This window comes from Heloderma suspectum, chromosome 6, assembly GCF_057233095.1.
Source record: "Heloderma suspectum isolate Gila_16-S chromosome 6, 16-S_ref, whole genome shotgun sequence".
Taxonomy (NCBI): domain Eukaryota; kingdom Metazoa; phylum Chordata; class Lepidosauria; order Squamata; family Helodermatidae; genus Heloderma; species Heloderma suspectum.
Window position 1 is genome coordinate 69,506,825 of NC_139463.1, and position 26,344 is coordinate 69,533,168.

The 26,344-nt window shown below is 45.0% G+C and overlaps 1 protein-coding gene across 1 annotated transcript in view; it reads left to right on the top strand.

The window, feature by feature from the left end:
* Positions 1-25,175, top strand: part of LOC146341109 (all-trans-retinol 13,14-reductase-like) — a 33,844-nt gene extending 8,669 nt beyond the window's left edge. The window contains exons 3-11 of the mRNA XM_084808264.1: positions 1,520-1,749; positions 4,065-4,260; positions 7,465-7,662; positions 8,825-8,947; positions 11,478-11,616; positions 13,453-13,562; positions 20,439-20,605; positions 23,670-23,829; positions 24,655-25,175. Of these exons, the coding sequence (XP_084664390.1) occupies positions 1,520-1,749; positions 4,065-4,260; positions 7,465-7,662; positions 8,825-8,947; positions 11,478-11,616; positions 13,453-13,562; positions 20,439-20,605; positions 23,670-23,829; positions 24,655-24,800 (1,469 nt within the window). The 3' untranslated portion in view covers positions 24,801-25,175. The remainder of the gene's footprint in view (positions 1-1,519; positions 1,750-4,064; positions 4,261-7,464; positions 7,663-8,824; positions 8,948-11,477; positions 11,617-13,452; positions 13,563-20,438; positions 20,606-23,669; positions 23,830-24,654) is intronic.
* The last annotated feature ends 1,169 nt before the right edge of the window (positions 25,176-26,344 follow it).

Genomic DNA, 26,344 nt, shown 5'->3' on the forward strand with positions numbered 1-26,344 from the left:
TGGACTTCATTCCAGTTCCCACTGCAGCACCTGACTTGGTCTGCAGTGAGCTGGGCGAGTTCACAGATTTTTCCAGGTATTTTACACATTTTCCCCACAGGTTCTACAATTTGCGTGGATGTATGAGCAATTTGTGCAAATTACAGCTGATTTTGTGCAAATTACAGCCGTAATTTGCACAAATTGCTCGGAAAACTGCGCAAATTGCAGAATCGGAAAAAAGGCACAAAAAGGTTCCCAGAGTTCAGGAAAAAGGTTCAGGTCAGCTTGCAAACTCAAATCAAGTCACACTAGCAAAAATGGTGACCACAGTGATTTATCAGGGACAGGGACTAGAAAAAATATGGGCTGTTCCGTTTCAATAGGGACAGCTGGAGCACATGGAGAATCTGAATGCCAGCTGGGGTACAAGCCTTTATTGAATAGAATCAGGACTCTACCACATTGCAGAGGGTCTTGGGCCTCTTGCAGAAAGAACTGGAGGCCCCTGTCTCATATGCTGTAGCCCTCTGAAGTGGCAGTCAGTGCACCAGAGGATCAGAGCAGGGAAAGTGAGGGAACTCGTGTACCACTCTAGCCCCACACTTCGCATGCTCTCACTAGAGATCGGTGAATCTGTCAAGTTCACTTTCGTTCGGTTTGTCAGATTTCCACCATTAAATTTGTTCCATCCCGTTTCTGCGACAATTTGCAAATTTAGTTTTAAGAAGTTGACGTGACAATGTGTATATGCTTTTATGCGCATTTCTCCTAACAAAGTATATACTTTGAATTAGGGATGGTGGAGAATTCTGCCATGGACCTAGATGAGGCCAGATTCTTTTGAATCCGGCCTCCGGAATCCGTGACGGAACGGATCACTTGCCTCCACCTCCTGAGGATTCCCTCTGGAACAACACGCCAGCTCCGTACTGCTTGCGATACGGTAATGGCAGCTGCCATTATCATATTGCAAGTGGTATGGAGCCAGTGTGTGGCTCTGTGGAATCCTCACGGAGCGGAGCTGCTCCAGAGGACTCTGGGGGGGAGGAACGGATCACCTCCCCCCGCCCAGCGGACAAAACCATGGATCAGATGGTAAGCAATCCAGCCATGCCTACTTTGAATGTACTTTTTAATGTATGCATTCCCTCCCACTTTCCTCTAATATGCACATTTTGTATGCACTTTTCCCTAATATGGGGGGGGGGGTTGTACCCATTTTTTAAAAAGCCAATTAACTTGATTGCAGCACTGTTCAGGAATGTGGAGATTTCAGAACACAATTGCATTCCAGTCCATGTATAAGTCTAGGGAGTGAGAATTAGGTAAGTTTGCACACATCAAATGAAATCGTCACCCATTCCTAGCGCTGACACAATACAGCATCCATGTTTCATTTAGCCTTTGCTGTGTCAGAGGACTTTGCAATTGTACAAAGATCCATGGGTGAAAGGAAGGGGGTGCTGTCTACTTAAACTGCTGTTCCCTCTCTGAAATATCATTGCTTTTTCTTACTGTGGGTTCTCTCCCTTCTTAGGCATCCACTATGTGGGGCAATTGCATGAGAATGGAATGGCACGAGTGAGCATGGACCAGCTCACCGATGGGCAACTTGACTGGGTGCGGTTGGAGGATCCCTATGATATTATAACCCTTGGGGACAAGGACTACCAACTCTTCTCTGGCAAGAGGGCCTTTGTAGAAGAATTGGAGAGGCAGTTCCCAGAGGAGAAAGAGGCCATCAAAGAGTTCATGAGGCTGTCAAGGGTGAGAGAGAATGTTGGGTGGCCGTACTTAATTGGCAAACCTTAATGCTTTGAGCCCAGAAGACCAAGGCCACAGTAGACCAGCATTCCTTGGCAGAGGGAATCAGATTAGATGGCACCTGGGTTTATCTTTCAACCAATTGATTTTATATAATTCGGAACCAGGTAACGTTTGTGTATTTTATTGGCAAGATTTATAATAAAGCCTTTCTGCCAATGTACCCAAGAAGGTTCAGAGCTTAAAATGATGGCTTACAATTTACTGTTTTTTATTTATTTTATTGAGTACATTTCTATCACCCCTCCCTTCCATCATGGAACTCAAGGTGGTGTATGTGTGGTTCCCTGGTGGTCTCCCATCCAGGCACCCACATCTGTACTGCCAGTCATTGTAGATCGGGGTGGGGAATGTGAGCCCCCCACCCCACCCCCATGATGTTTATCTGCAACTCCCATCACCCCTAGCTAGCATAGCTAATGGTGGGGGATGATGGGTGTTGCAGTCCAACATCTGGATGGCCATACCTTCCCCATCCCTGTTGTAGATTATACTGGGTTAGGTAGACCAATGGTTTGACTTGGGATACTGCAGCTTCCTATGTCCTCGGTGACAGACAACTGGAGAAAAGAAATAAGCATGTAAGCCAATAGCAACAATACCTGTTCATACTACTTTCTACTTCCTTATGTCTCTCTCCAGCCTCATATTTTGCAGTTTCACTGGGACCTATCCTAACCCACCACAACCCGTCTTGGTACAATGGCTATGGATCTCTCCTAAGAATCCTTTCTCAATTGATTTCAGTGGCATAACCTGATCTCTGTATATTCTTTGTTAAACACATGCACACAATTTGCTTTGTTACTATTGAAGGGAATGATGCCCTATGAAAATGAATGAGGCCCACATACACTGTATGACCCCATAGTAGGGATGTCCATCACTGGGAAATCTGGTTCTTTTTTGGCTCGGCGGAGTTCTGCAGCATGTACAGCTCAATTTGCATCTGCAAGCCGAGCTGGGGGCTGTTCCCCGAATTCTGGGAACATGTTTGTGATGGGGGGGCTGCAATTTGTGCAAATTACACCCAAATTTGTACAAATTCAGCTGTAATTTGTGCAAATTGCTTAGAAATTTGCACAAATTGCAGAACCTCCCCACCCCCGCTGCTGCCATGTGCAAAATTCCCAGAAAATCCGCTAACTGGCCTGACTCACTGCAGATAAAGTTGGGCGCGGCAGCAGGAACCAAAATGAAATCCAGGGGGTCGAGCCTAGGAAAACTTGTCAAACTCCACCCCCAGATAGATTTCTCTGACATCCCTACCACACAGTGGGAAAGGTAGGGATGTACGGATTCCCCACTGTCCATTCTGATGGGGAATCTGCGGGGGCGGGGGAGCGATCTGTCCCGCCCCCTGGAATCCTTGCAGAGTGGCTCCGCTCCACAGGGATTCTGTAGAGCCGAGGGCCGCTTACCTGAATCAACTGGAACCCTTTGCCTCCGTGCTTTTTTTCTTTTTTTTTAAAGGCAATCGGCAGGATGTGCCCATAGACTTATATGCAAAATAGAGCCGTGAATCTTGCGTATAAGCCTATGGACACATAGACTTATAAACAAGATTCATGGCTCTATTTTGTGTATAAGTCTATGGGCACATCCTGCCGATCACCTTTTCTTTTTAAATGGCAATTGGTGCGGAGGTGAAGCAGCTGTGCCATCCTGCACGGAATCCTCCAGGAGAGGAAAATGGTCCTGATCTGCCGCAGATTCCTGAGGAATCCAAAGAATCCAGCCTCATTTGAATCTGTGGCAGATTTCTCTAACATCCCTAGGGAAAGGACCTGATTCCCCATAACTGGAATTTTTTATAAGAGGCATTTTACGTTTTATATAGGGGAGAGCAAGCTATGGCCCATACTCCTAACCCAGCCTGTGGAAATTGCCCATCCATGAAGGCTTGAGTTCCCTCCAATGGACAGAAAAGCCAGTTCCTGACAGACACGCTTCGTGGAACATCCACCTAGTGCATGTGATGGGAACCAAATGATGTCAGGAGGTCATCCCCCCCCCATGTTTGGTTGTCCACCTCTGATTTACAGTACAATAGAAAGGTGTCTATGCTTGTTTGTCAAGTCCTCTCCCTCCTCAACTGGACAAAAGTAACACAATTGCTTTGAATCTACAGTTCATTGCATTGTAACAGAATTACAGACAGTAGCCTGAACATGCAGGTTCACAGTTGATCACAACTGAGCTGCACACCAAACCATTTTGCTAAGTCATGACCAGTTTCCCCATTCTTTTGCTCATAGATAGTAATCACACATATGCCTTTGGTTAACATGCTGAAGATGATTCCCTTGCGGCTGGCTACGTTCCTGATCCGATGGGGGCTCATTCACTGGATCTCACCTGTTTTCAGGTTGGCCTCATCTAGCCACAGCAAAGTTGTAGAGCAACTGACCACCAACAAGGACCTGCGAGCCATCTTCAGCTACTTCTCCTATGGTGAGGAATGGGTGGTCTTGCTTGGTGGGTGTTTTTCTCTGGGGTGGCTAGTTTTCAATAGCACCACTGTTCTGCCCTGGTGGGCTTTGCATCCCCCCTCTCCCCTCCTTCTATGGGGTGTTTCTTGCAGTGGGAAGCAACTCATGCATTTTGATAATAACAAAACAAATTAATAAAACAAACGCAGTAATAATTTGGCCCATTAATTCATCATTTGTGGAACTGAGAACCCCCGCCTGCCCCGCTCCACCCCACCCTACCCTGCTTCACTCTGCTCTTATTGTCTCATGGGCTCAATGCCACTGCAGGGTTTCCAAGTCCAGACTTGAAGAGAGCCCCTAAACATTTATCAGTATCCTGCTAGGTTTGGGACCGGATGTCAGGAGCATCCTAGCTGCCTCTTGCAGTCCCCTCCAATAGCCAACTCAGGACACAGATGACGAGGATTCTTTCCGAGGCTTTATTCCTTTATGACTCTTTCAGATACTAATCACTAGCGACTAAGCAAGGAACAGCACTGGGGAAAGATAGCAGAGTAGCCTAAGCTCCAGGTAAGGCAGTTGGTCCCCATTTGAAAGGGAACCATGGGAAGACTCTGAACTTAAGGGGTATGGAGAGATCCTCCCTCTTTCCCTTGGGTCCTTGGGACGCAACTGTTGCTTGTGCGCCAAATGAGCGCTACGCCTCCTTTCCGCGCCCTCCATCTGTCGCCACTCCCTGCGTCTGCGCCGAGTGTCCGGCAAGTCCCCCTCCAGCACTCTCTCACTGCCAGGGTCACTCTCTATCCCAGGAATGCTGGCAGGAGGAATCTCTGCCAGCTGCTGAGCCTGTGAGGTATGAGCTGGCTCCTCTCCCACAGATTGCTGTTCCCCCTCAGAATCAGAACTGCTCTGGGGCTCTATGGGCTCAGTTTCCACCCTGACATAGGAGGGACGCTGCCAGTCAGCCTGGTACTCAAGGAGGCTCTGGTAGAAGGAAGCTATGACTGGCAAGGTGAGAATGACATTTGGTCAGCAGTTATGCTAGGGAAAGAAGAGCACAGCAAAGCAAACACCAATAGCGCCTCAGGCAGGAGCTGCTAGGCTAGGGCAGCTGCTTATGAAAAGAGCTGTTGTTCCAGCAAGGAACAAGTAGCACCTGCGACCTTGAGTAGGCTGTTCAGCTCAGGTCTCTCAGAAGCTCCACCTCCCACTAGGTACTGACTGCAAACTTAAAGGGCCCATGCTAATTTCTGCACCCTTCAGGTTCTGCAGGGGTGTTGAACTTCAGGCCCAAGGGCCAAATCCAGACCACCTGAAATCCCAACCCAGTCCTTTGGGTTTCCCAGATTGCTCTGCCCTTTGGACCATGCCCAGATGACCACTGATCATTGGATGGTTGCCTACCTTTTGCGTGTGCATTTTTCCCCCATCCTGAAAGGTATGAAATGCGTTTCCTAGGACTGAAGTTACTGGCAGTAAGAACTTTAAGCTGAAATATGCTGGTATTATGGCCCCACCCCTTTGCCTCTGGCCTAACCCACCATTGAAATGCAGCCCTTGTGGGTTTGTCTGAATATATATATTCAGAGATATATATACATATTTCTCATAGCCGAAGCTGTCTGGGCAGTTCACAGAAGTTAAAACCACAAAGCACAGCATAAAACAATATAAAATATGAATGCTTAAAACCACAACATAACAGTACAACCAGAATAAAACCTAGCAGCAACGCAGAGATTTAAAATACAGATTTAAAACCCTTTTCCGTGAGCCCCTGTCAAAGGAAGTGAGGCGGGTGGCTACTAGGAGGAGGGCTTTTTCTGTTGTGGCACCCCAGCTCTGGAATGAGCTCCCTGGTGAGGTTCGCCTGGCACCTACATTGTACTCCTTTCGGCGCCAGGTGAAGACCTTTTTATTTTCCCAGGCTTTTTAGCTTTCTAAATTTTTATCTTTGCTGTTTTAAATCTGTATTTTAAATTCCTGTACTGCTGCTAGGTTTTATTGTGGTTGTATTGTTATATTGTGGTTTTAATGTTCTATATATTTTAAATTGTTTTATTGTGTGTTGTTTGGTTTTAATTTTTGTGAACCGCCCAGAGAGCTTCGGCTATTGGGCGGTATAGAAATGAAAATAAAAAAACAACAACACCAAAGATAAAAGACTAGGAAGCTGAAATGCTAAAATACTGGGACAATAACTTTTCTTCACCTGGCACCGGTGTCTTCACCTGGCACCAGAAGGAGTGCCAAGTAGGTGCCAGGCACACCTCTCTAGGGAGCTCATTCCACAATGAATTCAGCCCTCGGGCTGAAAGAAGTTCAACACCCTTGCAGTAGAAGCAACAGATTTCCAGATCCTCAGCAGAGCACCCATTCTGACACTCGGAGCTGAAACAAATGGTCACTCACTTTTGCACTGAAACCTGTTGGGTTTCTTGCAAGATCCCTGCTCTCCACACTCTTCTTCTCCCATAGATGTCTTCCCTTTTTCTATGGCTGTGCGCATTCATGAGAGAGGAGTGTGTATGAGAGCATCTATGTGTTTCTTGCAGCTGTCGCTATGTGTGACTGTGACTTCGCTCACTTTCTTGAGCTCTGCATGTACACGACTTCCTATTTTCTGACCAAGGCATAGTTGGTGTCTGGATTATGTTGTGGTATGTGAAGGTGGATGGCATTGATGATCGTTTTGGCAACAATTCATTGGTGCTGGTGGCAGGGGGAAATTCAGGGGGGCAGCCAGGATATGTGGCTGTTCTTGTGTTTCAGCCATTGGTGGCAATTTTGGAAGCCAATTCAGCAGCAAATTGGCAGTGGGGGGAGAATTGGGGGTGGGATGCAGGAGAGACCCCTGAGAGCTGTGTGCAGCCTACAGGCTGTAGGTTGCCCACATGTGGTCTGGAATGTATTATAAAATGAGCTCACAAAATGGTGATTAAAAAAAACAAACAAACGTGCCCCCCCTACACACACACACACACACACACACACACACACTAAATCCAGTTCAATTTGAAGTTTGGCAGCATCTAATTGCAACATGAATTACCTTCATCATGTGCTACAACGACTGGCTGACTGTTACGTGCAATCTCTCCATGGAGTGAGAACAACTTAGAACAAGAGCTCCTCTAATGTTGCTCTTTCAACCATCACCGATAGTCTTTTTTGTCTCCCAATCTCTTATTTCTCTCTCCCGACCCCAACAATACATTCTCAGGAGTTGCTCTGAAGGACTCCAGCTTCTTCATGACTGCTCTGCTAATCAACCACTATTCCCATGGTGCATGGTACCCGAGAGGGGGCGCTAGCGAGATCCCTTTCCACATCATCCCCATCATCAAGCGACCGGGAGGTGCTGTGCTAATGAGGGCCCGTGTGGGTCAGGTCTTGCTCTCGGAAAGTGGCGTGGCTATAGGTGAGTCTCAAAAGGGCTCCATTCCCTCCCTCCCTCCTTCTCGCTTCTTACTATGGCCCATTTCCCTAGAGGTAGAAAATAACCACATTGGTGGAGTTCCCTGTTAACTACTGTCAAGTAGCTGTAGGCTGAAACTAATGACTAGAATATGAGGAATCAGTAGTTTGTATTGGAGAAACTGATAGTTGCCCTGGGTCTGGAGAACAGAAGAGAACCACACCCTGTCTTCTGCCATCAGTGGCCACTGGGAGGCTTCACCAAGGAATAACATCTGGTTGGGAGACCAACCTGGCCTATCCAGCAGGATGGAGAAGTTGCAGGGAGCTTGCTTCCCCCTCCCTGCCAGAAAGAACCCTTGGCTCCACCTGCCTGCAGCCCTGGAACTGCAGAAAGTAGGGGAAAGAACACTCTGGCCATCCATCCATTAGCCAAAGACCCAGCAAGAACACCAGCAAAGGCAGAACAGTCTGGCCTGAAGTGCATTTGAATGTCTGCCTATAGCCCACCACTTTGTTCTGGCCCCCCAAAAAGGATCTCCCTCCTCTTCCTTTTCCCTCCACTCCCCTTCCGTTGTGTGTTTTGCTTTTCAAGGCGCAATCCTATGCATGTTTAGATGGAAAACAGTCCTACAATTCCCAGTATTCCGCAGCCAGCATAGCTGGGAGTTGGAGAACTTTTTTCTGTCTAATCACACATAGGATTGTGCCCTTAGTGCATATGCCTGATGACTGGGCCTGTCGTTGTCATCATCGTCATCGTCATCATCATTATTTGATGTGAGCCACTTTGGGAAACAATAATTGTCTGAAACACAGGATAAAAATTCAGCAAATTAATTAAATAATTAAATAATCAGAGGGCAAGAGAAACACAGGAGAAGAAAGATCAGGCAAGTTTGGCTGGCCGGCCTACTATTCACAGCTGACAGTGCTCAGTTCAGGCTACAAACAGGTCTCCCAACCAAATGGAAGGCTGGACTGCAAATCAACTGGGGAATGGGGAAGGAGGCTCTGTTGCTTTTCAGGCCTTCTGCAGTGGTTGACTGGTTGAAACATCTGGCCCTTGATCAGCAAGGCCCTGGGTCTGATGGGAGAAACCTGAGTAGAAAATGTGCCAACTCAGTACCCTAGTGTTGTCCTTCCTGAACGGTAATCTATTTCAGGGGTGACTGTCCAGAAAGGAAGTGAAGGTGAGGTGAAAGTGTACGCGCCTGTGGTGATCTCAGATGCTGGCATATTCAACACCTTCGGGAAGCTGTTGCCTCCTGGGATCAGAAGCAAACCAGGTGAATTGGACAGGTTTGTCTGTTCTCAATGGAGTTTATACCCCCTAGGTCACATGGGTCAAAGGTCTTGTTGGAAGGCACCTAACAAAATTATGTCAGGTCTCCAGTCTGGTTCAGACATATTTCCATCCCCCAAGCTATGGATTGAGAAGATTTGGAATTGGAAGATTTGCCATGGGCTCTCTCATCTCTGTCCCCACATGTAGGCCTTCCACCTACATTTCCTAATTTCCTCAAACCATCGCCTGCTGTGACATCTGCAGTTCTACAAACCATGCTTTGACACTATGGTTTGAAGTGGGGTTCGAAGCTTAGAGGACACACTAGCCAGGAAGTTTGGCAAGAACTTTATTGTCTCTTCCCAACAAAAACAGAACAGCAACAGGAAAGTCTTGACCTACCCAGATACAACTGAGTGCCGTGCCACCTAGTGACTAAACCTGGTAATGGCACTGTCCAAACACAATTTGGAGGTTATTGCTAGCCATAGTTGCCCAATTCAAACTATTAGGGCAACCCAGAAATGAAGGAATTGTTGGAGGAGAGGGAGGAGGAGGGTGTGTGCAGCCCACAGTACATCCCACAGCTCTGAACTATGGTTTGGAGAATTATCTGAAGTGATCCTCTGTGTTGGAATAAGTACAATCAATAAGAAGCATGCCTTGAAATATGGCACGAGAAAGCATAAATGTGGTAGAACATGATTCATTGTCTGATTGTTATGGAACAGGATACTCTTGGTTTATACATCTCCCACCCCACCCCAATCACCACTGCAGAATGTGATAGGAATTCTTATTAAGATCACAAATAGAAATGAATTAGTAAGATACATGCTCAGCAGTCAAAAAACATTGCTATGCTGACTCGGGCAAATGTTGATTTATTGTTTAAGCTGCAGCCATAACAATGGGTAAAAACCAAAAAACCCCATAAACTAGTTAGAAACAGCCTCCTCACTGAAAGAGACATACCCCATAAAACTTAATACAGCCCTAAAACAAACTGTAAATGTAAAATTAATACAATAAGAGCACAATCCTATGGCTGCTTAAGAATGGGCAAACTCACCAGCATCCGCCCTGTGCCCACTTGGTGGATCCCCGCCCACTGCCCGCCCCTGCTCGCGCTGGGATGCAAGCTGGCTGGTGGTTCGCAGGAGCCTGGAGAGTGCTGCCACTGCCACTGCCACGAGCAACCGCGCCCCTCTCTACTGAGCTGCAGTTGTTCTCAGCGGCAGCAGCAGAGGCAGCAGGATGGGAACTGAGAGGGAAATGCCATGGCGCTTCCCTCTTGGCCTCCATCCTGTCACCACCGCCATCCAGAACAACACTCAGGCAAGGAGCAGGGGAACCAAGACGGGCAAGAGCAGGGGGTCATGGACTGGCCTCTGGGGGCCAAACTGGCGGGAACCCACCAAGCTCGAGCCCCCAAACGGATGCTCATGACATCCCTATGGCTGTTCAACAGTGGCCATAGGATTTTTCGGTTCCCAGAAATCTGCCTCCCTGCCACCACATAGGAGGTATGATTCGTCCCCAGCTCTGCACTCGGAAGAGCAGCACGGAGCAGCTGAAAAGGGGTGGGGTTCCTGGGGGTAGGGAGGGGATTGTGGAAGCGCTGTTACAATGCTTCCTATGCATTGACCAGCCTCCCCCCACCCCTGCTCCAAGACAGCCAAAATCGGCCATTTAGCTGCAAATGCAGGGTGGCCAGAGCGTGGAGAAGATCCCCTCCATGCTCTGCCTGCCCTGCTTTGGATAGTTGGCTGCCTCTGAGTTCAGAGGTGGCCATCTTTCCCCATAGGATTGCAACCTAAATATCAGAACCTCAAGACTGGGGCAGGGGGAATCTGGCCCTCTGTGGTTCCCCTACATGAACCTGGATGTAAATTACAGTCATCACTGGAGGCCCCGATCATCACCAAGGAAGTGCAGCTAATGATAACACAAGATAGGGCCTTCTTGGTGGCACTATCCTGGTTGTGGAGCTCTCTATTAAGAGAATTTTGACTGGCCCTTTTGTTGATGGTCTACATGTGGGCAGTCAAGACATATTAATTTCACCAGGTTTTTACAGCACAGATGGACAACTTGGTTGTCCATCCAAATGGCTTGGCCTACAACTCCCACAATCCCTCAACATTGGCTATGCTGGCTAAGGCTGATGGGAGCTGTAGGCCAAAACATCTGGAGGACCACACGTTTCTCATCCCAGTTAGTGGGTTTTAATTGTTTGTTAACTTCATTGACTGTTGTTTTTATTCTATTTATTTTAGTCATTTAACAGTTTTTCATTTTTATTGTATAAAAAATCTTTTTTTTATTGTTATGAACTTCCTTGGGGACCCTTACAGGGGCCAAAAGGCAATCTATAAATGTTTCTGTAGATGATGCTATGTTGAGCAGTGAGCACCATGTCCATGGTGTGTGTGTGTGTGGGAGGGGTAGATGGGAGGTTATTTAACCTGTGAGTCGTTGGGTTTCTGGACCCTTTCCTTTTCAGCACTGTGATTCTATGATCCACTCAGAGATCCAGTCCCGACTTAACATGGTTCGGCACAGTATGGGGTCTTTCCTAGTCTTTGTGGGCCTTCGAGGGACCAAAGAAGAGCTTGGTATCAAATCAAGCAACCACTGGATTTATCTTCACAATGACCTGGACAGTATGTAAGTAGGGCCTCCCCAGAAACCCAGCTCTAGAACCTATTCTTCTTCAGCACTCCCTTAGGATCTGGAGGTGCAACTGTGGGCTAAATAGAAGGTGGGGAAGCTACCTGCCTCCCGCCACCTTGAACCAAAGCTTCACCCTCATAAACAACAGCAATGTTTCAACAATAATACACACATGCTAATTAGGTGTTTAAGTGTCGCTTCAGTATATTTATTTATTTATTTAGCATATGGCACACATTGCCAGGGAGTCTACAATGTTTTTTACATGGTAGATGTTCTGGCGCTGGTAGTTGCTAGTCTTTGTTGCACTGATGCACCACAAGAGGGCGAGCTAGCTTTGTATCAGCTGGCCAGCAGTGTTCTTAGGGAAGTCGGCTCATCCGGGCTTTTTCTCCACCGCTCCTCCGCTGATCATGTCCAGGCAGATCCAGCGCCAGTTCCTGCTCCCCGCATAGAGTGCTGCCAGCGTTTCCCCCCACCGAAATGGGGGTACCTATTTATCTACTCACAGATGGTATGCTTTTGAACTGCTAGGTGGGCAGGAGCTAGGGATGAAATGACGGGAGCTCACTTCCGTCACGCGGAGCTGGGCTCAAACCGTTTGAGTGTTGACCATTTCTGGCCAGCAAACTCCAGCGTCATTAAGCCACTGCACCACCACGTCCCCTTGTTTCAGTATAATTCCCAGTGGATGAAAAGAGCAGAATAAAAGTGGAAGGAGACCTTCCACTCCTCTCTCTGTTTGGCCACATCTTCCATCAAACTTCCATGTACTCCTTAGGACAAGGCTTGAGAACCATTTTGTTGAGGGCCACATTCCCCCAGGGGTAGTCTGTCAGGGGCCGCTTGCCGATAGTGGGTAGGGTTTCTACCTAGGCTGAGGTCTACAAGAACCTAGGCTGAGGTCTTCAAGAGCCTAGGCCAAGGTCCACATGTGAGCCTTGGGCTGGAGGTCCCCACCCCTGCTTTCGGAGCTGTCTCTATGGTCCTGTAGTAAAGAGTTCTTCAGAATGGATCAATTGAACTCAAGGGCAAAACAAAACATGAAAAATCTCCTTTCTCCCCACAGCAGAGAATCAAAACTTGATTAAAACAACAATAAAACAATGCATTAATATTTAATAAAAACACAACAAGAACAGAATAAATATAGCACCAAACTCAACAGACCCACTACATGCCAAAAGCTTGCTTGAATAAAGTGGTCTTTGCCTACCGGTCGAAGGACAGCAAAGAGGGAGCAAACCTAGCTTCTCTTAACAGGGAGTTCCACAGCCTGGGAGCAGCCACCAAAAAGGCCCTTTCTTATATCACTACCAAACACGCCTCTGAAGGTGGTGGTGTCAAAAGAAGGATCTTTCTACCAAACATATTAAGAACTGGGCAGGCTCATATGGGAGAAGGCAGTCTTTCAGGTAGCCTGCTCCCAAGCCATATAGGGCTTTATCGGCCATAACAAGCACTTTGAATTCTGCCCCCCAATAGACTGATAGACAGTGAATTTGTAATACAGAAGTCACAAGTAAGCTGCCTTGAGCACCATTTTTCTTGGTAGAAAGGTGGGGCTCAATCAAATAATAAATAAATAAAGCACATACATAGAGGCAGAAACCAAGCAATTTTTTGCTAAAATTTTAACTTCCCATGAGCACGTGAGCACAACCCTCCAAATTCACTTTGAATGTTGCTGCAGCTGACATTCAGGGGCAGATCTACCTTGATGAGTTCAAGGTGGAAGATCAGAACTCACCGCCCTCCACTTAGGCTATTATGGCCCTGCTACTGACTTCTGTAGAGGAACTTCCAATCTCTCCCTTTCTTCATCTGCAGAATCACAAAATTTGCTACCCTAACCAGAGAAGAGGTGAGCACCAACTTCTCTATGATCTTCATCAGTTTCCCATCAGCCAAGGATCCCACATACCAACAGAGGCACCCAGGTATATTTTCTTTACCTGTTGGAAAGGAGTAGATTGGAAAGAGGAGGTTATCCACTATTATTAGTTGTTGTTGTTTTTATATAATAATTTTTTTAAAGAAAACAACAACAAAAACAACAACATAAACACACAATACACAATACACATACACTAAAATATCTCTTAAGATTGTAAGATATCTACCTTTGGCTCCCCTTACACAACAAATGCTTATTATTATTCTCTACTTCTTATCTTCCCCTTAATGGATCACTGCCTTGTTGTGGCGAAGGGGCTTGCGTAACTCAGTGAAGCCATAAGATATGCCGTGCAGGGCCACCCAAGACGGACAGGTCATGGCAGAGAGTTCTGACAAAATGTGGTCCACTGGAGAAGGAAATGGCAACCCACTCCAGTATTCTTGCCAAGAAAACCCCATGGAACGTATCACAAGGCTAAAAGAGATGACACCAGAAGATGAGCCCCTCAGGTCGGAAGGTGTCCAGTATACTACTGGGGAAGAGCAGAGGGTATTTCCAAGTAGCGCCAGAAAGAGTGAAGCGGCTGGGCCAAAGCCGAAAGGACACTCAGCTGTGGATGTGTCTGGTGGTGAAAAGAAAATCCGATGCTGTAAAGAACAATATTGTTTAGGAACCTGGAATGTCAGATCAATGAATCAAGGTAAGCTGGAGGTGGTCAAACATGAGATGGCAAGATTGAACATCGACATCTTGGGAATCAGCGAACTAAAATGGACATGCATGGGCGAATTTAATTCAGATGACCATCATATCTACTACTGTGGGCAAGAATCCCTTAGAAGAAATGGAGTAGCACTCATAGTCAACAAAAGGGTGGGAAAAGCAGTACTGGGGTACAATCTTAAAAATGATAGAATAATCTCAGTACGAATCCAAGGCAAACCATTCAACATCACAGTAATTCAGGTCTATGCCCCAACCACTGATGCCGAAGAAGCTGAGGTTGATCGGTTCTATGAAGACCTACAACACCTTCTAGAACTAACACCAAAAAAAGATGTCCTCTACATCATAGGGGATTGGAATGCTAAAGTAGGAAGTCAAGAAATCACCGGGATAACAGGCAGGCATGGCCTTGGTGTACAAAATGAAGCAGGACAAAAGCTAATAGAGTTTTGCCAAGAGAACACGCTGATCATAGCAAATACTCTTTTCCAACAGCACAAGAGACGACTCTACACATGGACATCACCAGATGGTCAATATCGAAATCAGATTGATTATGTCCTTTGCAGCCAAAGATGGAGAAGCTCTATACAGTCAGTAAAAACAAGACCTGGAGCTGACTGTGGTTCAGATCATGAGCTTCTTGTTGCAAAATTTCAGCTTAAATTGAAGAACGTAGGGAAAACCACTAAACCATTCAGGTATGACCTAAATCATATACAGTGGAGGTGAGGAATAGATTTCAGGGATTAGACCTGATAGACAGAGTGCCTGAGGAACTATGGACGGAGGTCCGTAACATTGTTCAGGAGGCAGCAACTCAATCCATCCCAAAGAAAAAGAAATGCAAGAAAGCCAAGTGGCTGTCTGATGAGGCTTTACAAGTGGCTGAGGAAAGAAGGGAAGCGAAAAGCAAGGGAGAAAGGGGAAGATATATCCAACTGAATGCAGAGTTCCAGAAAATCGCAAGGAGAGACAAGAAGGCCTTCTTAAATGAACAATGCAAAGAAATGGAGGAAAACAACAGAATGGGAAAGACTAGAGATCTTTTCAAGAAAATTGGAGATATCAAGGGAACGTTTTGTGCAAAGACAGGCATGATAAAGGACAAAGAGGGCATGGACCTAACAGAAGCAGATGAGATTAAGAAGAGGTGGAAAGAATACACAGAAGAACTATACAGGAAAGATCTGAATGTCCCTGATAGCCATGATAGTGCGGTCACTGAACGTGAGCCAGACATCCTAGAGAGTGAAGTCAAGTGGACCTTAGGAAGCATTAGTAACAACAAAGCTAGCGGAGATGACAGTATTCCAGCTGAGCTATTTAAAATCCTAAAAGATGATGCTGTTAAAGTGCTGCATTCAATATGCCAACAAATCTGGAACACTCAACAGTGGCCACAAGACTGGAAAAGGTCAGTTTACATTCCAATTCCAAAGAAGGGCAACGCCAAAGAGTGTTCAAACTACCGCACAATTGCGCTCATTTCACATGCCAGCAAGGTGATGCTCAAAATCCTACAAGCTAGACAGCAGTATGCGAACCGAGAACTACCGGAAGTACAAGCTGGGTTTCGAAGAGGCAGAGGAACTAGAGATCAAATCGCCAACGTTCGCTGGATCATGGAGAAAGCAAGAGAATTCCAGAAAAACGTCTATTTCTGCTTCATTGACTACGCTAAAGCCTTTGATTGTGTGGATCACAACAAACTCTGGCAAATTCTTAAAGTGATGGGAGTAGCAGACCACCTTATCTGTGTCCTGAGAAACCTGTACGAGGGTCAAGAAGCAACAGTAAGAACCAGACATGGAACAACCGAGTGGTTCAAAATTGGGAAAGGAGTACGACAAGGCTGCATATTTTCACCCTGCTTATTTAACTTATATGCAGAGTACATCATGAGAAACGCCGGGTTGGATGAATCACAGGTTGGAATTAAGATTGCCGGGAGAATTATCAACAACCTCCGATATGCAGACGATACCACCCTAATGGCAGAAAGTGAAGAAGATCTAAAGAGCCTCTTGTTGAGGGTGAAAGAGGAGAGTGCAAAAGCTGGTTTGAAACTCAACATTAAAACAACTAAGATCATGGCATCTGGCCCCATCACTTCCTGGCATATAGAAGGGGAAGAAATGGAAGCAGTGACAGATTTTACTTTCTTAGGCTCCAAGATCACCGCAGACGGTGACTGTAGCCATGAAATTAAAAGACGCTTGCTCCTTGGGAGGAAAGCTATGGCAAACCTAGACAGCATAGTAAGAAGCAGAGACATCAACTTGCCGACAAAGGTCTGTCTAATCAAAGCTATGGTTTTTCCAGTAGTAATGTATGGCTGTGAGAGCTGGACTATAAGGAAGGCTGAGTGCCGAAGAATTGATGCTTTTGAACTGTGGTGCTGGAGAAGACTCTTACGAGTGCCCTGGACTGCAAGGAGGTCAAATCAGTCCATCCTAAAGGAAATCAACCCTGAGTGCTCATTGGAAGGACAGATACTGAAGCTGAAGCTCAAATATTTTGGCCACCTAATGCGAAGAGAAAACTCTCTGGAAAAGCCCCTGATGGTGGGAAAGACTGAAGGCAAAAGGAGAAGGGGACGGCAGAGGATGAGATGGCTAGATAGCATCACCGATGCAATGAATATGAACTTGAGCACACTCCGGGAGAGAGCGCAGGACAGGAAGGCCTGGCGTGCTTTGTTCCATGGGGTTACGAAGGGTCACGAAGAGTCGGACACGACTGAACGACTGAACAACAACAACTTCTTATCTTAGTTGTATATCATACATTGAGTTCACAGAGATTATCTCATAATTTTTAACAACAGCAGAAGAGAACCAACCATCTCAAAGTTTAAAATCCACATACATAGATATCATTTTTCTCTGTTTCTTGTACAAATTCCATAAATGGTTTCCAATCTAACATACATTTAGTTGTTGACGCTTCTTTAATTATAATAGTAGGTTTTGCCATCTGTGCCAGCGCCATCATTTTTCATGATCTATTCACTCACAGTGGGTATTGTTTCATTCTTCCACTTTTGTGCATACAATAACCTTGCAGCCGTTGTCATGTAAAGAAAGAGGGTTCCCCTCTTCTCTTTTACGTGTTTATCTGTTAGTCCCAATAAAAAAAGTTTCTGGCTTTAATTCTATAGTAGTCTTTAATATTCTTTGAGCTAAAGACTGTATTCGTTTCCATTCGTTTTTTTAGCTCTTTTACAAGGCCACCATAAATGATGAAACGTTCCATCTTGATCTTCACATTTCCAACATTTTCCAGAAACACCCTTATACATTTTAGACAGTTTAAATGGTGACATATACCATCTATACATCATCTTATAAAAATTCTCTGTAAGACTTGTACATAAAGTAAATTTTAAATCTTTTCCCCACATACTTTCCCACTCTTCCATTGATATATTATGACCAACATTTTGTGCCCATTTTATCATACAGTCTTTTACTTGTTCTTCCCCTGTCTCATACCTTAACAGTAATTTATACAGTTTAGCAATAACATGTTCATCATTTGTACACAGTACTGTTTCAAACTCAGATTCTGTTTGTTCAAATCCACCATTTTTCTCATATATTTTAAACCTTTCTTTAATTTGCATATATGAAAACCACTGGCAAACATAACCTTATTCCAATACGTTTTCCCTTGATTTTAACTTATATTCCCCTTGTGACTATTCCAGTAAATCATTATATCTTATCCATTTATGCGTGCTATCAAATTCTCTTCTATGCATTGTTTCTTGTGAAGATATCCAATGTGGTGTTTTTTGATAAAACCTTAATTTATATTTATTCCAAATTCTTAATACAGCCCTTCTTATATAATGATTATTAAAATCTACATTCACTTTTGTTTTATCATACCACAAATAATCATGCCACCCATATCTCAATTCATGTCCTTCTAGTTCTAAAAGTCTTCTATTTTTCAGTGTCACCCATTCCTTCATCCACATCAAGCAGCAGGCAGAAAAATAGGTTTTAAAATCTGGTAATCCCAAGCCACCTCTTTCCTTTGCATCTTGTAAAGTTTTTATTTTAACTCTTGGTTTTTTTGCTTGCCATATAAACTTTGTTATATCTCTCTGCCACTGCTTAAAAGGTAAATCCGATGTAATAATGGGCATCATTTGAAACAAAAATAACATTCTAGGTAATACATTCATTTTAATTGTTGCAATTCTTCCCAAAAGTGATAGCTGTAATTTTTCCCATTTTAATAGGTCTTGTTTAATTTCATTCCACACTTTAACATAGTTATTTTGAAAAAGCATACAATTCATATTTGTCAAAAAGACTCTCAAATATTTTACTTTCTTTTCAATTTGGAAGCCAGTCTTATCCATCAACTTTTTTTTCTTGAACATTCATATTCTTCGTTAAAAAAATTGTTTTCTGTTTATTAACTTTGAACCCTGCCACTGCTCCAAATTCTTTTAATTTTTTCATTAAAATTTCAATTCCCTTTAAAGGTTCTTCCAACATAAACACCAAGTCATCTGCAGAAACCCTCAGCTTATATTTCTTCTTTTTAATCTTTATTCTTGTAATTCGATCATCTTCTCTTATATCTCTGTTCAATAATTCTAAAACCAATATAAACAGTAGCAGTGACAATGGGCAACCCTGTCTTGTTCCTCACTTTATCCACTATTATTAGTAACTTGTTTGTGTAGCACGATCTTATTTATTATTAAATTTCTTAATCACCCATCTGGCCAGTCACCTGGCCACTCTGGGCGATGTACAGCAGTAAAAACAGTCTAAAACAATAAAATTAAATGTTAAAACATCAGTTTCTAAAAATACCCTAACCCACCCCAAATGCCTGCCTGAACAACCAAGTTTTCAATGCGTGGCAGAAGCTCATTAAAGAGGGGGCATGGTGGAGTTCCCTAGGGAGGGAATTCCACAGAGTGGGGGCCACACAGAGAAGGCCATCCCCTTCATCCTCAGCAGTCCAGCTGTCCTATGTGACACTTTACAAAGAACAGGTTTGACAGCTCCCTATCACAAGGGTCTTACAAACTAAAAATCAGCACAGGGAAACAACAAAAACAGGGGAGGAAAAGAGGTAAATGGAGGTAGAATATGTATCAAGTTCAGGGGCTCACAACCTTTTTGGCCTCAAAGGCCAAATTCAGTTTTGCCAGGGTACTCAGGGGCTACGTGTGTGTGCGCGCACGCACACACATGCACACAAACACACACACAGAGGGGTGGGGGACACACTGGGATGGGGGTGAGGAGACACACACTCGGCGGGGAGTCTGGATTGCTGCTCTACTGCCACCGTTAGTGTCGCTAAAGCAGCGATCTGGGCTGCTTCTAGGTTGCTGGGGAAAGGAGAAGGCTGCACCAGGGATCACAGATAAGGGAAGGGATTCCCTTGCTATCTCTAACAGATTGAGGATAAGCAAGAGTGGGGAGTGCCGCTGCAGGAGCAGATGCAAGGGGGTCTGGTGGGCCACCAGAAATGACTTGGTGAGTTTCATGCAGCCCATGGGCCACACTTTTGCACCCCTGATTTATTTGATACACATACCTTGGCTAAGTTATAATCAGGGTTGCTCAAAAATTTCATTTGGTCTGCATTTTGAATCTACTAACCTGATTTGTATTTCCAAATGAATACACACATTTAAACAATGCAAATTATCCTTTGATTTTTGCACTGCTCCAAATTTTGCGATACAGTTCTTAGCTCTAAAACCGTAACCCAGATCTGTATAACCTGTGTATTTTAGGTTAAAATGCAAAAAAAGGAAGAAGCACGTTTTAGGGTAAAGTAGCTACAATCATGTATATTGTGTGTGTGGCAGGGAGGGGCTATGCTCAAATAATGCCAGCATCTTCCAATTTGTGTATACGATGCTCTGACTTGGATTCCTGCATTAAGCAGGGGGTTGGACTCGATGGCCTTGTAGGCCCCTTCCAACCCTACTATTCTATGATTCTACGTGTATTTTATATTTAAAATCGCAGACTGATAATTTGGGATGGAATGGACTTAAGCATGAATACATGCAAAACTGACATGGACTGGAAATAGACTGATCAGCCCACCTCTAGTTGTTAGTAGGTATTAGGCCTAGGGGAAAACAACTACTATTAGTTTCAGTGTCTATTTACTTGTAAATATTTACTGTTACTTATAGGTTGCTCTTGCATGACGCTGCTCACCATGGCTCGCTATGAGTGGTTTGAGGAGTGGACTGGCACCCACGTGAGAAAGAGAGGGCCAGACTATGAGGCGTTGAAGATGGAGATTGCCCAGAAACTCCTTGATGTGGCTTTGGCAAAGTTTCCCCAACTCAGTGACAAGGTAATGGTCTTGGCTGGAGCATTCTTAGTAGAGCACTGCACAAATGACCTCTCTGAGTAGAACAATTGGGTGTAGCATTTCATCAAATTTCTCCAGGGAGATGGAGAAATTCTCCAGTACTTTCTCAGGGGTGGGGCTCGGTAGCACAACTTCCTTCTTTTTACCTGAGGTTTTTTATAATTATTATTTGCGGGGTGGGGGAAGGGGAAGGTTGCTGAGGCTGCAAAAGGCAGCCATAGCAACTGTGTGGGCAGCTTGCCCACAATTTTGCATCCTGCACCTTGCATTGTTCTGGAGCATGGGGGAGTGGGGAGGAAATAGGGACTGCCAAACACACAAAAATGGTGGGAAACATTCAGATAAAATTCTACAAAGTGATCTTTAGGAGGCGGAGGACAAAAGATCTCAGATTTTGGCTCAGCTCTACTTTTTGGCCTTTGAAGCCTGGGTATGTACATCAGGGGTGAGCAACTTGTAGCCCTCCAGATGTTTTGGCCTACAACTCCCATAATCCCTCACCATTGGCTATGCTGGCTAGGGGCTGATGGGAGTTGTAGGACAAACCCTCTGGAGGGACACAAGTTGCCCACCTCTGATGTACATGGCAAAAACAAAAAACATCACAGCTTGCTTACCTTTTTAATATTGTATGTGGGTCTCTCTCTGATCATTCATATTCAAAACCACAAAGCAGAAAATGCCTCTTGCCACACTTCCTGTCTGCAGTTCCATCATGCAGTTTCCTGTTGTTTGGTAGAGCTGAGCTGAAATTTCCCAGGAGATATGTTTCTGAGAAAATGCCTGAGAATTTTCTTTTTCCTCCCTCCCCCACAAAAAGGGCCATTTTGCAGAATACACTCCAAATATTCTCTGCAGTGTCTGCTGTTTCTAGCCCTGATAAATTTCCACCCATTGAGAAATTTCTGTAAAATATAGATTTCATACAAATGTGCCCCTACATGACAAAAGTATCCACATTTTTCTTCCAATGAATAAAATCCAGCTCTGTCCCATGAACGTGATGCACGCTTTGCTGGGCACATACATAAGAAGAAGAAGCACAGATGAAATGGAAGGATTGCTCATCCTGAACTGAAATTCTGCTTCAGAAATGGAGGCCCAAGTAAATTCAACAGCGGCAGACCCATTTGTTTAAATCTGGATCTGCAAGCAAGGGGTAGTGGTGGTCGTCATATTTTTAGAGTAAAGAAGGTGTCTGAGTGGAAGGTGGGGCTAAAGCTCTCCTTTGCCTGCTTAGCTCCCCTCATAAGAGCATAAGAAGAGACATGCTGGATCAGACAAGGGCCCATCTAGTCCAGCATTTGGTTCAGACAGTTGCTGGCCAGCCAGCTGCCCACAGAAAACCCACAAGCAGGACATGAGAGCAACAGCAGCCTCCCGCCCATGTTCCCCAGCAACTGGTGTACATAGGCATACTGTCTCTGATACTGTAGATAGCATATAGCCATCATGACTAGTAGCCATTGATAGCCTTCATGAATTTATGTAACCCCCTTTTAAAGCCATCCCAATCGGTGGCCATCACTACGTCTTGTGGTAACAAATTCCATAGTCTGATTCTGCGCTGAGTGAAGAAGTTCTTCCTTTTATCTGTCCTGAATTTCCCACCTTAGTATTATGAGAGAGGGAGAAAATTATCTCCCTGTCCACATTCTCCACACGATGCATAATTTTGTACACCTCTATCATTTCTCCCCTTACTCTGCTTTTTTCCAAGCTAAACTAGTCCAGCTGTTGTAACCTTCCCTCATAGGGGAGTTGCTCCAGCCCCTTGATCATTTTAGTTGCCCTTTTCTGCACTTTTTCCTTTCACCGGTACAGTTTTTGTTCGAAAAATACTGGGCCTCCACACCTATTTTATACGTGGCTGGGGCAGTCTAGGCTCTAAACTGGGGTTGCCAACAGTCGGTCTCTGCTGCCTTGCCTCCTGTTCCACCGGTGCTCTGTTTCCATGGCAACCCTGGCAGACTGAGGCCTGTGCTTTAAGGCACCACCTAGGCTGTAGTACCAGCCTGCCAGAATGCTCAGTCAGCTGACCCCAAGGGCCAATCCCTTTTCACTAGGCCCTAAAGCAGGGGTGTAGAACCTCATGACCAAGAGCCAACTCTGACCTTCTGGGGGTCCCAATTTGGCTCTCCAGAATTCCCCAGATGGCTACACCCCTTTCCCCCTCAAACTGCTTTTCTGCAGTTTCCCCATTCGAAAAGGTTGAAAGTCGTCTCCTGTGGTAAAAGGGCAGAATGGCCCCCTAGGTCATGTCTAACGCTGGTCCAATAAAGCCATAGACACCCTATGGGGGCCATTCTGCCCTCTTACCACACTCCTAAGGCTTAGTTACTGGCAGAAAGAGCTTTAAGCTACAATATGCTGGTCTTTTCGGTCCTTCCCTTTTGTCCTTGACCCTGCCCCCTTTGGCTTCTGACCCCATCCTCCTCTGGAATATGGCCCCTGAGAACTTCTCTGAAATGGAACTTGTCCTTCAGGCTCAAAGAGAGTCTGCATCACTTCCCTAAGGCCACACTTCTTGCTCCCTGGTCAGAGCAATTCGTCTTGCATTGCCTAATCTTCTGCATGTTTGCTGTTCGATACCACCAAATATTGATTGCTCTGCATCCAGTTCTGTCAGATACTGACTGCTACTGCATGTCAGCCATCAAATATTGTTCAATCCTGGCAGCTTCCATCAAACTCTGGCCGGTATTGCATGCCAGCTGTCAGATGTTGTCAATGGTTGATTGCTATTGCAAAATCTTTGGATGGCAAATGCTGACACTGGCAACCAAATATTCAGCAAATATGTGTGTGTGTTTTTACAGCCAGCGAATATAACTCTGAACAATCTCTAAAATATCTCTAAAAATATACATGGACACAACACACATAGATATACAAATTGGCTGAGAGAAATATCTGAGAGTTTGAGTACCACCAGCAACTTTATTTTTAGAAACTGGGCTCAAGCTAATTTTTTCTTATGTGGGGAAAAATAATCACTTCCTCATTACCGCATTTCCTTCCTTTATATTTTGCTGTTCCTTCCTAGGTAGAATTTGTAGAAGCTGCTTCCCCACTCAGCAACCAGCATTATTTAGCTGCCCCTCTGGGTGAAATGTATGGTGCAGAGCACAATATAGACCGCTTCGATCCACAGGTTATTGCCACCATGAGAGCAAAGACCCCCATTCAAAATCTCTATTTAACAGGTGAGTGGCTGCTCCACCCCTCCCCACCCCTCCCCACCCCATGCTTTAGAGAGAGGTGAACAGGTAAAGAGCAGCCTGTATTCTGGTTCCTGCCTCACTTTAAGCCTTCTCTCAGTGTGAGCCATGCATGAATCAAAGAGCGTTAAGGACTTCAAGTGGCCTTGGTAAACTGAAGTGAGTCTCTGTGTGAATCAGTGATGTTGTGGTAAATGTTGAAGTGCAGAAGCTCATCATGACAGTCCCCACAGCCAAGCCTCCAAGGAGAATCCAAAAATACAGGCAGCTGCATAGATCCCTATCAACAAACCAGTTTGAACAGTTGTCATCTCTATCAGGAGTAGGCCTTTTGTAAAGCTAGTGGATCTTCATTGCCTATTCAAAAATAAGCCATGCCAGAATACTTCACATTACAACAGGAAACTATATATATTGTTGCCTGTAGGGATCTACAAGAATCTCCTTTCTGCTTGCAAAACATGCGAGCCTGCCCTGCTTGCAACCCTAAATGCAAGTGCAAGAACATGTCCACCAGAAATGTTCATGAATTACCAAACATGTGCTCACAGGCAATTTGTGCAACTTTCCCTGCTCGATTTGGACACATTTCCAAATCTGCCCAAATTTCTAAATCAGCCCTGCTTTAGTCTATGGGGACATTTTGCGCAAATTTGGGGATTTTTGCACAACTTTCACGATCGATCGCTGTTCGTTTTGCACCATTTTCCTGTTCATGCAAAACAAGCAGCGACTGCAAACCACTACACCATTGATGTGAACACAGCCTGGGTTTTCTCTGAGGTGTACCTCTTCCTCTCCATAATGCAGGCCAAGATGTCTTCTGCTGTGGCCTAGATGGAGCTCTTCATGGGGGCTTGCTTTGTGCCTCAGCTGTGCTTGGACGCATCATTCACAAAGACCTGCTGCACCTGATGAAGAAACTGAAAAGGCAAAAGCACAAGAAAGATGCCTAGTCCCATTAGCCACCACCTTCCCAGGAATAAAAAACATAAGGTTGCTGATCAGACCAAAGGCCTATCTAATCCAGCATTCTGTTTCCCACAGTTCTCAACTGGATGCCTCTAGGAAGCCCAGAAAGAGGACATGAGAGCATTAGATTTCTCCTGCTATTGTTTCCCAGCAGCTGGTATTCACAGGTCTGCTGTCCCTGGTCCTGGAGGCAGCATATAGCCATCATGGCAAGTAGCCATTGATAGACTTACCCTCCATAAATCTGTCTGCTCCCTTTGTCAACCCATCTAAATTGGTGGTCACCACCACCTCTTGTATTGGCAAATTCCATAGTTTAACTCTGTGCTGTGTGAAGAAATAAAGACATCCTGTCCTTCACTGTGTTTCTTGCTCTTTTACAAATCTGAAAAGGGGATAGAGATGGCATGACTGTAGTGAAAGTAGGGTGGCCAGGCCTACTCATGTATCACTTTAAGAAAAATAGAGGATATGCATCATCTAAAAGAGGAAAAAAGAAGAAACTGATTTGGGTAATAGTTGCATATGCTAATTTATACATATTGATGGAAATGTAACCTTTGAAGCCCTAAACAGCTTGGGGCCAGGTTACCTGAAGGAACGTCTCCTCTCATATTTACCTACCTGGTCATTAAGACCACCATCTGAAGCCCTCCTCTAAGTTCCCAGGCCCAATGACACAAGGCCGGTGGCCTTTTCACAGGTGACACCCCATTTGTGGAACACTCTCCCCAGAGAGGCTCGCCTGGTGCCTACTTTATAGTCTTTCTGGTGCCAGGTGAAGACCTATTTATTCTCCCAGGGATTTTAAGAACTGTTGCTTTTAGTACTTTATTCTGCTGCTGCTTTTAATTTGGTTTTATGTGCTGGATTGGTTTTATTCGTTGCTGCTGGTTTTGTCTTGGTTTTATTTTGTCTTGTTCCCTTCTCAGTAGTGTAGTGGCAAATTCAGAAGTGCTGGGTCCCTTCATGACAGTCACAGCTACGCCCCCTTCTAAGATTACACAACCTTGTAAGATATACAGCCTTCAACTGGGATCCAAAAACAGTGCAGCTGAGGGTAAGGCAGTGGTATTTCAATTGGACATCTGAGAAAAAATGCAGGGGTGTTAAAATCTTTTTCACTCACTCACTCAAACACAAACACAAACATTTTAGGTTTTCAAAATATGATACTGTATGGAAGCTTCACCCTCACTTGGTGGCAGGGAATGGGAGGAGATGGCTGGAAGAGCCTGGCCCACAGCAGTACGCTGGGAGTGGGAGGGAGTGACCTGGCTGAGACCTGGCTCTGAAAAAAGACCCGGGTCTTCATCCCTGTGAGACCCCCCACCACTACACCCCTGCTTGTTCTTATTTAGTTTTAATATTAATATTTTATGTTTTTAATGTTTTGTGCAGTGCCTAGAGAACTTCAGCTACTGGGTGGTTTAAAAGTACAGGATGATGATGATGATGATGATGTGATAATTAAAATAGAAATACATTATATCTCACCATAGTGTGGAAGACTGTGACCAGGTGATGG